Genomic DNA, 13,224 nt, shown 5'->3' with positions numbered 1-13,224 from the left:
CCTAGACGCTGAGTGGCTGCACATTTGTGTGCAATTAAGAAAAACACATGTGTTGAGAGCGTGCACCCTGCACACTCCCAGCACACATGTCTGGTACTCACGGAAAGGTCCCGATCTCCTCTTTCAATCAGTACCTTTCCCGATCATGTGACAGCGAATCACGGCGGTCACATGACCCTAAAACCCCACCCCGCCTCCGGCTTCTGAAACCCTTAAAGCGCCGGGAGACACCGGCACCAAGGGGTTAAATACAGTTTTGGTTAAAATGTATTGATTGATGGCAAGATGAATGCAGCATATTTTCAGAAAATACTGGCAGACAATTTGCATTGTTTCTGCACAAAAGCTGCCCATTGGACACTCCTGGACTTTCGAAAAATTTTAAGGTTCTGGAGTGGCCATCATAGTCTCCTGGCCTTAATATCATCGAGCCACTCTGGAGAGATCTTAAATATGCAGTTCATGCAAGACGACCAAAGACTTTGCTTGACCTGGAGACATTTTGATAAGATGAATGGGCAGCTATACCACCTGCAAGAGGTTGGGGCCTCATAGACAACTATTACAAAAGACTGCACACTGTCATTGATGCTAAAGAGGGCAATACACAGTATTCAGAACTAAGGGTATGCAGACTTTTGAACAGGAGGCATTTCATTTGTTTACTTGTTGCCATATTTTTGCTTTATGGTTGTGCCATTCTGTTATGACCTACAGTTAAATATAAATCCCATAAGAAATAAAAGAAATGTGTTTTGCCTTCTCACTCATGTGTTCTTTAAAAATGGTACATACTGTATATTCTCCAAGGTTATGCAAACTTTTGAGTGCAACTGTGTTACACAGTATCACAATGTGACTACTGAATATATTCACACAATACACAGTATCACAGTATAACTTCTGAGTATATTCATGTGTTACACATATTCACAATATGACTGTGGAATACAGTATATTCATACATCACACAATATCACTATGTGACTGTAAAATATAAGAACACAAGTTGCAACAGGCACAGTTCTCACAAGCTTTAACATAGGAGCGCATATCCTTGTGGATTGTAGACTACCAAAGGTTGAAAGAAAGCAGAGAAAGTGTCTTGGCAATACCTGGGTGTCTCTCCATCTTGTCAACATTATGTGCTTCTCATAGGACTTTGAGTCTGTGTCACGTACCTGATAGGAGACTGAATTGACGAGGTCAGCCTCACTTGTGTCACTAGCCCTGACTCTGCTGAGGTTGGAACAGAGGGAGTCTAGGGACCAGGGGGACAAGAGCGCCAGAGGTTTGCTTGCAGCTCTTGCGGATGATGACCTTGGTAGGCAGGATATCCTCTGATTTGGGTACTGTAGAAATTGACCAGGCAGGAACAGTGTATTGCCGGATGCACAGCAGAGCCAAGTATGTAGCCAGGACACAGGACTGGAGCGGAGTCGTAGGATAGCCAGGGTCATAACAGTTGGGCAGCGCGGTACAGGATCAGAAGGAAAAAGCCAAAGTCAGGATCAGAGCCGAAGTCAGGAACCGGGGGGCAGGAGAGTACTCAGAGTCGGGTCAGGGACAAGCCGGGTCAGCACCAAAGGAATCGCACAGGAATAAGCAGAACACACGGGGAGCTGAAGACCAGTCAGCACTGAATCTGGGCAGAGGCGCACCTTAAATAGCCCTTCTGGCGCCAATCTTCGCCGTGCGTGTGCACGTGTGCATGCATGTGCGCGATCGCGCATTCCTGTGTGCCTGCGCACAACCGGCAATTCTTCTGCGGGAACTCTTTGGCACATGTTCGTTCCTAATCGCGAGTCTTCTTGCCGGAAATCCCTTACAGTCTGAGGTAAAGTGGAACAAATCGCTGAAGATAAGTAGGTTGGGGCATCAGACTCAGAAAGAGTAGAGTAGATCTGAGCAGGAGGCAAAATGCTATTTCCATGGAACAAGATTCGTAGCTGCAGAATAGGGCATTCGGCTTAAAGTTTTTGGAGCCTGAGCGGGTGAAGAACCCCCCCCCAATCCCCACCAATATCACCACATCCCCAAAGCCCACTTGATGGCTAAACATCCACAGTTCCCAGTGTCATAATCGGTTTTCCGCACTAGAACATTTATGGTAAAAATATGCACGTGCAGCTAATTAGAGGATGAAAAGGGTTGAAAGAGGACTGCGCCAACACTGACATCTGATGTGTCAGCCTCCACGAAGAATGGTAGAAAAGGATCAGGGTGGGTCACAAAAAGTGTAAACACAAAAATGGACTTAAGTTATTGAAAGGCAGAGATTGGAGGCCAAAGAGAAGGGTTATTACCCTTTTTGGTTATGGTGGTAATAGGTGCCATGACAGTGAAGTTTTTAATGAACTTCCTATACAAGTTAGCAAAGTCCAATAAATATTGGACAGCTTTCATATCTTTAGGCTGGGTCCATTGAGGCCTGTACTTTGGTGGGGTCCATTGTGATTTCAAAATCTGAAATAATATAGTCCAGAAAGGGAACCTCTGATACATGGAAGGGGCCCTTAGATAGTTTGGCATTTGGCAAGGAGTGTTGTTGGAGTTTGGGCAGCGCCACATAAACATTGTCACAGTACTAAGCAAGCGAAGAACACATCAAAATATTGTCTAGGTAGAAAAGGAAGAACTGGCCAAGAAACTTGCAGAAAATGTTAAATTCCTGTAAAACAGCTGGCACATTACATAATCCAAGTGGCATGATCGGGCAATCAAAATGCCTCTTGTGTATTGAACCTTCCACTTATTCCCTTCTCGAATATGTATCGGATTGTAAGCCCTCCGCAAGTCTAGTTTGGTTAATACCTGTGCCCCCTCGAACCAGGTGAAGATATCATTACTATGAGGCAGTGGGTACTTATTAGTGAAGACAGGCCCCTGTGGAGGAAGTGGATGGGCAGATGAAACTTCTATTGGATGTATGATTTCATTGCTTGTGTTCCAGGTTCAAAAAAGCGAAATTTGTATGATTTCATTGCTTTTGTCCCAGGTTCGACCAAAAGGAAAAAAATTCAACATTTTTACATATATAAAAAAAACAACAACAAAATAAAACAGGCAGATTCGATGGAACACTCAGTCTCTTTTCTGCTGTCTGTTTCTATGTTTCTAAAACTATCTACCTGGACATCAGTAGGGCAATTATACAGGTGAGGTGGGAGAACCGAGGCGGCCTTTTATGAAAATACATCACTAAACCCTGCATAACAAGTTGGATATGGAGAGGCAGACAAGTTGGCCAGGAGCTTATTATGCATCAGGCAGTTCTGGTAACACTTCCAGGACCAGGATATGATATCACCAGAGGTCCAATCAATGTTATGCCATATGTGTTATATAAATATTTTCATTGCTTTTTACTGTTTTCAATATAAGTTTTTTTTAGAAATCAACAGCACAGTGACTAAAACTGCTGTAGGTGAAAATTTTAAAAACAAAACTTTATTCATTTCAGATGATTTATTGCATTTTTTTGTGTCTCAGGCAAAAAGATCAAATGAAAAAAAATAATTTGACCAACACTGTGGATGAGCGCCTGCTGTTCCACGGCACAAACCATGTCGACATCGATGCCATCTGCAGACAGAACTTCGACTGGATTATTTGTGGCACTAATGGCATTGCATATGGATTCGGTCAGTCCTAAGTAGAAACGCTGTGTTTCGCAATTTCAGCAGCTTCCTAATATACAGTATAAAAGATATGCAATACCCTGATACGGTGTAAAATTTAAAGACCTCACACTAATTGCTGGTAGATATAATGGAGATTGTATTGTGTGTGATCAGCTTTACAGTCAGTGAGATGCACTAAGATCAATCCAGTAAAGAATCCAGTATTTTTTTTTACCTGCTCTGAACTGGCCGGTCTGAGCCATACAAAACACCGCTCAAAAAAATTAAAGGAACACTTTGAAAACACAGCAGATCTCAATGGGGAAAAATATCATGCTGGATCTCTATACTGACATGGAGTAGGTAATGTGTTAGGAATGTAAGGATGCCCCATCATTTGATGGAAATGAAAATTATCAACTTACAGAGGACTGAATTCAAAGACATCCCGAAAATCAAAGTGAAAAAATAATGCAGTAGGCTAGTCCATTCTCCTGAAATTGCATTGTAGCAACTCAAAGTGGTACTCAGTAGTTTGTATGGCCCCCATGTGCTTGTATGCATGCCTGGCAACATCTGGGCATGCTCCTAATGAGACGATGAATGGTGTCCTGGGGTATTTCCTCTCAGATCTGGACCAGGGCATCACTGAGCTCCTGGACAGTCTGAGGTGCAACGTGATGGATGGATCAAAACATGATATCCCAGAGGTGTTCTGTTGGATTTAGGTCAGGTGAGTGTGGGGGTCATTCAATGTTATTAATTTCTTCATCCTCCAGGAACTGCCTGCATACTCTCGCCACATGAGGTCTGGTATTGTCATGCACCAGGAGGAACTTGGAACCCACTGCACCAGTGTAGGGTCTGACAATGGGTACAAGGATTTCATCCTGATACCTAATGGCAGTCAGGGTGCCATTGTCTAGCCTGTAGAGGTCTGTGTGTCCCTCCATGGATATGCCTCCCCAGACCATCACTGACCCACCACCAGGGACCATAAGATTCTCCATGGCTACTCCAGATCCTTTCACATCTGTCACATGTGCTCTGGTGAACCTGCTCTCATCTGTGAAAAGCACAGGGTGGCAGTGGCAGACTTGCCAATTCTGGTGTTCAATGGCAAATGCCAATCAAGCTCTATGGTGCTGGGCAGTGAGCACAGGGCCCACTAAAAGAAGTCTGGCCCTCAGGCCACCCTCATGAAGTCTGTTTCTGATTGTTTGGTCAGAGACATTCACACCAGTTGCCTGCTGGAGATCATTTTGTAGGGCTCTGACAGTGCTCATTCTGTTCCTCCTTACACAAAGGAGCAGATACCAGTCCTGCTGATGGGTTAAGGACCTACAGCCCTGTCTAGCTCTCCTAGAGTAACATTCTGTCTTTTGGAATCTCCTCCATGCTCTTGAGATTGTGCTGGGAGACACAGCAAACCTTCTGGCAATGGTACATATTGATGTGCAATCCTGGAGGAGTTGGACTGCCTGTGCAACCTCTGTAGGGTCCAGGTATCACCCCATGCAACCAGTAGTGACACTGACCCTAGCAAAACTAGTGAAAAACAGTCATAAAAGATGAGTAGGGAAAAAATGTTAGTGGCCTCCACAAGTAAAACCATTCCTGTTTTGGGGGTTGTCTCATTGTTGCCCATCTAGTGCACCTATTGTTAATTTTTGTAACACCGAAGCAGCCGAAACTGATTAACTTAACTGCTAATTCACTGACCAGATCAACATCCCAGGAGTTTAATTGACTTGATGCTGTATTCTGATTAAAAAGTGTTCGCTAATTTTTTTTGAGCAGTGTATATAAAATCCAGATTCCCTTCCGCCCAACCAATCATGAATGGGTTGGGATTGTAGCCTTCAGCCACTAGGTGATGCAATCCTTGTATGATCAGCAGTAGGATGCTGGGGTGCTAAATTTTAAATAGAAATGTAACTATATTTCAAAGTATATTGAAAGAACTCCCTTGGCAATGCAATGAGACATGTCTACCTAAATATACAAGTATGTATATTGTTAGTTTTGCCAGAAGAATACATTTACATATTTATACAAAACTCAACAGGTACAAACAATTTTACTTCAATATTTTTGTGCACAATCTCTGCATGGTCAGGAATATGTATATTTGCGCATTTGGTTGTAGTCAGAGTACTCTGTTAAAGGATTACTTCAATAAAGTGGTAGCTCCTAACTACAGAACTTCTCTGTGTTGGAGATGGGAGAGGTTTCCAGTAGTCCAGCAAGGGGGTTGGGTGGGTAACATGGCTGAAGTTCCCCTTTTAAATGAGTCTACAGACCCAGAATGAAATGGAAACCAACATACCAAATAGTCGAAACCTCCAAATGATTCTCTGTATAGTACCTAGGGACCTCCATATTAATATATATATATATATATATATATATATATATGTGCAAAAGTAACAAAAGTAGGTGCTAGCCCTTTAACAGAGGCAAAATATTTGAAAAAATACATAAACAGATGATGAGATATTACCCACAAATAAAGCAAATCAAAACAACTAAAACCAATATAAAGCCCAAAATACATGTAAAAGTTCCAATCACCATGTTCTTGTAATATGCAAAAAGGTGACAAAATCATTGTAAAAACAAAGTGCTCCACCATGTGCAGATAAACTCCTCACTCACCAGATCCCAACATCCAACAAAGCAGCATGTAAGCATTAAAAGATTAATCAGTGAGCTCCCTGAGGATGTGCAGTGCGTAGAATGCATTGAGGCGCTGACATCACGTCCGGTCCCATGTGCTACGTTATTTCTAGTTTCATGGAACGCACGCTGGCTCTGTGGTTACGAGCGACTGTGCAAGGGAGAATTCCCCCCAAAGTGAGCTGTCTGTGTTGGTACCCTTCTTTGGCACCCTTATTTGTAAGTGAATTCAGTTTGTTTTTTAACACCTTTTTATTTAATAAAGCATATTACCCTGAGTACTCTCTTTTAATTTTTGGTTGATTTGTCCCTGATGCATGAGAGTTGATAGTGGCATCCATGAACATATTGGTTCCAGCTATCTCACACATTGGATTAAACATCTAACGCTTAAAGGCTGCTTTGTTGGATGTTGGGATCTGGTGAGTGAGGAGTTTATCTGCAGGTGTGAGAGCACTTTGTTTTCAAGAAGAATATGTCGTCTTTTTTGCATATTACAAGAACACAGTGATTGGGACTTTTATATGCATTTTGGACTTTATATTGGTTTCAGTTGTTTTTATTTGCTTAAATAGTGGGTAATATCTCATCATCTGTTTATGTATTTTTTTCCAATATTTTGCATCTGTTAAAAGGACTAGTGCAGGGGTGGGCAACCAGCGGCTCTCCAGCTGGTGTGGAGTTACATTTCCCATGAGGCATTGAAAAAACCGGAAGTTAAAAGCATGACTCTACAGGTCCCATGAGACATTGCAAAACTGACAGTTACAGCTATGACTTGCAGAGGCATAATGGAACTTGTAGTTCTGCAACAGCTGGAGAGCCGCAGGTTGCCCACCCCTGGACTAGTGCCTACCTTTATTTCTTTTGCACATAGATAAAGTGTTTGCCATACTTAAAGGGGCAGTTGTTTGATTTTGTATAAATATATCTACAAACTATACATAGAGACAAAGATTTAAAACAAAAGCAGGCACTAATAAGATTATGTACACTAAAGTGGTCACTTGTTTTTAAAAAATAAAGTGGAAACAGGTTCAAGATCTCTTTCAAAAGTTATGAATGCATCAATGTAAGTGTCACGATCCGCCTGGCGGCATCTATATCGGTCCGCAGCACGGGGTTCCTCAGGACACGGGGTCTAAGTCCCAATCTGCTTATTCACCAGGGCCCCTGATGGTGGGGATGGACTTGGAGCAGACTGAGACCAGATCGCGACCCCTGAGTACGTCCGACAATGGTAGAGGGCACCGTCAGAGGAGTGCGGGTAAAGGAGTCTGATGTGAAGAGGCTGGCAGAACTGGTAACCAGGAACGATCCGTTTGGGCTGGATGGATCGTCTGGGTGACGTGAATCGTAGTCAGGCAGGCCAGGTCAGCAATGTGCGGGCAGTGAGGTACCGGAGGAGTAGGCAGAGAATGGTCAGGGTCACAAGCCAGGTTCAGTAACTAGCGGACAGCGCGGTACAGAGGATCAGGCAGAAGGATGGTCAGGCAAGCCAAGGGTTAAGCAGGAGACAATTAGCAGGGTCAGGTACAGGAGGTCGGCAACGGAATAAGCACAGGATCAAGTATCAGGAACAGAGCACAAAAGACCAAACAGCAACTTGACATACCTCTAGTCCTGTTTAAATAGCCCGCCCTGCGCTGTCATTGGTCCCCGGCACGCATCTGCGATTGCGCATGCATGGCGGTCGTGATCGCCCAAGTCCCGCTGCTCGCTGGCTAGGGTGCATCGGTGTTCTGCGCATGAGCCGCCCGACACATCATGGCAGGGACACCGAACGCTGACAGTAAGTTTATCTTATACAGAGTCAGGCATAACTTGTAAACTTTCTCCCAACAGGCAGTTACTTCGCAAGGGATGCGTCATACTCCCACAAATACTCCCCACCCACCTCAACGGGAAAACGGACCATGTTTGTAGCTCATGTTCTTGTGGGCAGTTTTATTGAAGGAAATCCCACTCTGATACAACCACCGCAGAAACACGGAAGAACTCAGAGATATGACTCCTGTGTGGACAACATCAACGATCCATCTATTTTTGTGGTGTTCAGAAAGGACCAGGCCTACCCAGAGTACATTCTGGAGTACGAAGAAAGAAAGACACCATGCAATGTTAACTGACAGGTGGTGGGGAAAATGTTTAATATGTGGATGATAATAGCACTTATTCATAAAATACAGAATGCAATGAAATGAGAACCAATTTTATCATTTACTTTTCATTCCAAGCTTCAAAGACTTCACTCTAAGCCCTGGTTCACACCTAGGCAATTTGTTATTTGACAGTTCATTTGTAAAATGGCACTGTTCAAATAACAGTGACTGAAGTTGCAGCGACTTTGAAAAAGGTTCCTGCATTATTTTTGTGCGATATCATTGCAACTTGCATTAACATCTGTTTAATGAAGTTGCAAGCCGCAATGAAATAGCACAAATGACAATCACACTGATCGTCGGCTTTGAAATCACGCTGAAGTAGCCACACTGGTGTGAACCAGGGCTTAATGAGCTCTGCCCATTTTGATGTCTCACTCAGCACTAATCTATGCATTGACAGTGACTGGTGTAGCTATGTATTATCTCATACTGCCGGACAAGGGGAATAACGGGGGGCTATCTGCACTGTTGCAGGTTCAGGCTGCAGATAACAGTAACATATAGTGCCCATTATATGTTAGTTTACAAAATATAAATGCAGTATCCTAAATCTTGTTCTTCTTCACTTTGGAAAACTAACATAGATTCCCCTTAAAGGTCAGGTATTATGGTCCTTGTGCATCTGGGTTTTGGACCTAACTTTATTGCCTGGATAAATTGTTGTATTGCAGCCTGTGGCTCATATACAAGTCAATGCTCGAAATTACTGATCCCTTTAGTATTTGTCAGGGCACTGGTTTGTCAGGGGGTGTTCTTTGTCACCTCTGTTCTTTCCCATCACTGTAGAGCTACTGGTGGCTTTATTGAGGGATGATCCCAATGTTCTGGGCTGCGGGATTGACACTTTGGAAGAAAAAAAACGAGAATATTTCTGGATTTGAATACTCTATTTTCTTCCTTTCTTTGGGGGCCTAACCCTTCTAGGATATTACTAGAGACCCTCTATTTGCCAACTCGGGGCGGAGGTTTGGCCCTGCCCAACCTTCAATGTTACTATTTAGCAGCCCAATTGACACACCTCCATTGGTGGTTATTCTCCACTTTGGATAATGCTTCTGTAGCCACGCAAGCAGCCCTCATGCATTGTTTTAAAGCGTTAATCAATGTTCTCTACAGGGAGGGGACCCATTCTTAACGAAGGTGCAGATATTCTTAATTTGTCGTACAAAATCTTTCATATGTGTAATCGGAAGGTGAGTGCTACTTACTACTTTCCCTAATGCTCCCCTATGGTATAACCCACATCTACCGGAAATTTAGTAGATCCCCAATGGGAGCCATTGGGCACATTTTGGCATTAAATATGCCCACCAGTTATTATCTTACAAAATGTTTAAACCTTTTGGTCACTCCAACAGGAATTTTGGATCCTCAATATTTATTTCTGCTCTCTGTAGCTGCGCCATGCAGTGGCGACGCAGTTTGGGCTAAAGGAGGTGTTTCTGCAAACACCTAAATTGGAGGCTCTTCTATTTGAAGACAATAACTCTAAGTTAATTTCAAGATATTATGTCATCTTCATCCACCAGAATGGAAAGGGTTTCTAGGCAGTGGCAATCGTATATTCCATCCTTGACTGAGGAGGAGTGCGCAGGCATAGTTGATTCTCAACTCTCTACGGTTATATCAGGTGGAGACAAACTGAGTCAGCTTAAATATTTTCTTAAAATGTATTATACCCCTAGTTATTTATTTAAGATGGGTAGATTAGACTCTCCAGAATGCCCAAATTGTCATAGTAACCTAGGGGAACCTAAGTGGTTAATTCCCTGCATTCAGTAAAAAGGATGTTTTATCCTGTCTTCTCTGATCCTTCCCTTTTTCCACTGTCCCCGACTGATCTGATAAAACAGAGCATTGGGGGCAAGGTGCACATGCTCAGTTTGGTGTGTATTGCTAGAGAGTTTTTTTTTTTTCTTGGCAGAGTGCATGTATCAGCACAGGGCCGATTAGCACTGTCCTGCCTCATAGGACAATAAGGAGAGAGTAAAACCTCCTTCTACAAGTTTTAACCAGTGCTCAGCTGGACACTGATAGGTGACACAACACTGTTATATACTGCTGATGAAAAAAGGTATTTAGCAGTTTATATTTACTAAAATAATTGCATTTCCATGTACTCTGTGTACTGTGGGAGACCAGATATAGTGAATGCAGGGTCCTGGGTTTAGTAACAATTGTTACAGCCAGTGAGCCAATGAGAAGAGAGAGGGGGCGGGGCCAAGCAGCAGCTCCATGTGTGAATGGACACATGGAGCAGCATGTGCCCCCATAGCAAGCTGCTTGCTGTGGGGGCACCCGACAAGACGGGGGGGCCAGGAGAGCCTGAACAGGACCCGAGAAGAGAAGGATCTGGGCTGCTCTGTGCAAAACCACTGCACTGAGCAGGTAAGTATAACATGTTTGTTATTTTTTCTATTAAAAAACAAGCCTTTCAAATCAATTTAAAGTTTAACTCTGGGTGAAAAGAGCTCCCTGCCCCCTGCTTTTCAGAGCTGAGAGACCCTTTGTAAGTTCGGTACTTTAATGGCTGTAGATAAAACCTTATAACGGTATAAAATGTAGGAGGATTTGTTTAACTCTGTGTATCACCTGAGGCCAGTGACTTCACTGGGTATCTGTAAGGGTTTACAACCACTTTAAAGCCACACTCATGTCAGTTGAGACTTTTGGTGTCATCTATTTGCCAGGGTTATAACAGCAGGACCATAATATTGTGCGTAGTGAGGGAAGCAAATGTGTCCAGTGAGGATGAGCCTGCATCATATAGGGCAGAAGTAGTCAGGGCAGACAGGTGCAAGAATTCGCCGTAGAGGTGTTCAGTAGCAGAATAGACAAGAGATGCGTTGAAGTGGTAAAGGGTTTCTATGGGTAATTGTTGGTTGGTTGAAGGGATAGGAGGTTGAAGGCAGGGTGAGCAAGAAACTGATAAGGTTGTGATCAGAGAGAAGAAAAGGGGTATAGGAGGGGCAGCACAGTGGCTAAATGGTTAGCACTTCCACCTGGAAGTACTAGGGTCATTGGTTCAAATCTCAGCCACAGAACCTCCTGCCTGGAGCTTACATGTTCTCCCTGTGCCTGTGTGGGTTTCCTCCAGGTACTCCAGCTTCCTCCCACACTCCAAAGACATGCTGGTAGGTTAATTGGATCCTGTCTAAATTGTCCCTAGTATGTATGAATGTGAATTAGGGACCTTAGATTGTACACCCTTTGAGGGTTAGGGACTGATGTGAAGGTACAATATATATGTAAAGCACTGCATACATTGACAGCACTATATAAGTACCTGAAATAAATAAATAGGAGAAGTATCAAGGAGTGCAGAGGTGGGAGAAAACAAGGTCGACAGTGTTCCCATCAGATTGATAAGGTATGTAGCTGAGGTGTTAGTTTTAACATGGAATTTTATCTACAGTAACCTATTTGGTGCATTCTGTTTTCTTTCTTTTCTTGCTTTTTACCTTAGGGCTCTGCTGTGGACTGCAGTCCTTGCAGGATTCAGTTTGAAATGCTTCCATAGTTAATAAGTTGGAAGCAATGAGGAGATTCTGTCTCTTTTTATTTAGAACCCTTCTAGGCTTGTCCTGACCATGACTAATGATCCTTAGCTGCCCCAGTTTTGTCACAATCATTGTTGTCAAGACCAGTGCAATAAAATTGGAATTTGATACCTGTATATTTCTAAAATCTTCTGTGGTTAAGGTCAGGTCAGAGGAAGATGTAAAGTTTTTAAATTATTGTTGGAGAACTCCTTTAACTCTACCTGATACACAATGTTCAATTTCACAATGGGTATAAAGTCCATATTGTGCTATTTGTAACATCTGTCATTTATCAGTTGCGGACCTTAGGCATATGAAATATGCCCCAAAAATCTTCATCTTAGTACATTGGACATACCTTGTACTGCCAAGGCATTTCCTCCACTGCAGCTGCTGTGTTTGCTAAAACCATCACATCTCGGCCTGTGTCTCAGGATTGCAGAAGGTGGCTCTTGTATGTTTATTAAAGTGACACTAAACCTTGGTTAACAAAAAATAAATAAATATATATACATATACAGTGGGGCAAAAAAGTATTTAGTCAGCCACCAATTGTGCAAGTTCTCCCACTTAAAAAGATTCCTGATTTTTCTTTCATGATGTGAGAAAATCTTAATATAGTTCCTAATATACATTTTTCTTATTTCTATTTTTTTAAATATCTGTTATGTCTGTTGTTAGAGTAATCTTTTACTTTTTTGTAATTTCCTGGCCCCTCTGTGGGCGAACTTGGAGTTTGTTATGTCTTGGAAAACTAAATAAAAACTATTGAAAGAAAAAAGTAAACTTTTACACTTACACTGTGTGTGTCTGTATGAATATATTCCTGACATGTCACAATATCAAGAAACAATATAATTTTTCAAAAAAGCTTCACCACTTATTAGAAAGTCACCCTTGTTGTCCAGTCAGTAGAGCAATGGACTAGTGAGCATGAGGACATGAGTTCAAATCTCAGGACAGGCATGTGTGGTAAGTATGCAATAGAAATTAAGGGGACCTAGTTCAGGCAAAGGAGGGGGAGGTCTACAGGAAAAGGTTGTCTCAATCTAAACACTGTACTTTCTCCACTTAACTTCCCACCCCTGACTCATCAGCTTTTTAACTAATCACCCCACCAAGTCTGCTTCACCAATCACCTCATGCCACAGCGGAGATTCGAACCCAGGACCTCCCATTGAGAAGGAGTTCTAGTGGTGGCTCATGGTAATAAAG

The 13,224-nt window shown here is 42.7% G+C and overlaps 1 protein-coding gene across 1 annotated transcript in view; it reads left to right on the top strand.

Annotated features, from left to right (window-relative positions):
- The window catches only part of LOC149453083 (zinc finger CCCH-type antiviral protein 1-like), a 71,293-nt gene extending 58,486 nt beyond the window's left edge, over positions 1–12,807 (top strand). Inside the window, exons 12-13 of the mRNA XM_089688710.1 lie at positions 3,493–3,644; positions 8,148–12,807. Of these exons, the coding sequence (XP_089544836.1) occupies positions 3,493–3,644; positions 8,148–8,431 (436 nt within the window). The 3' untranslated portion in view covers positions 8,432–12,807. The remainder of the gene's footprint in view (positions 1–3,492; positions 3,645–8,147) is intronic.
- The last annotated feature ends 417 nt before the right edge of the window (positions 12,808–13,224 follow it).

Source organism: Staurois parvus, unplaced genomic scaffold (assembly GCF_062004578.1).
Source record: "Staurois parvus isolate SC_StPar_1 unplaced genomic scaffold, SC_StPar_1.0 ptg000452l, whole genome shotgun sequence".
NCBI lineage: Eukaryota > Metazoa > Chordata > Amphibia > Anura > Ranidae > Staurois > Staurois parvus.
The sequence above is the reverse complement of the archived record's forward strand: the minus strand, read 5'-3'. Positions and strand labels throughout refer to the sequence as shown.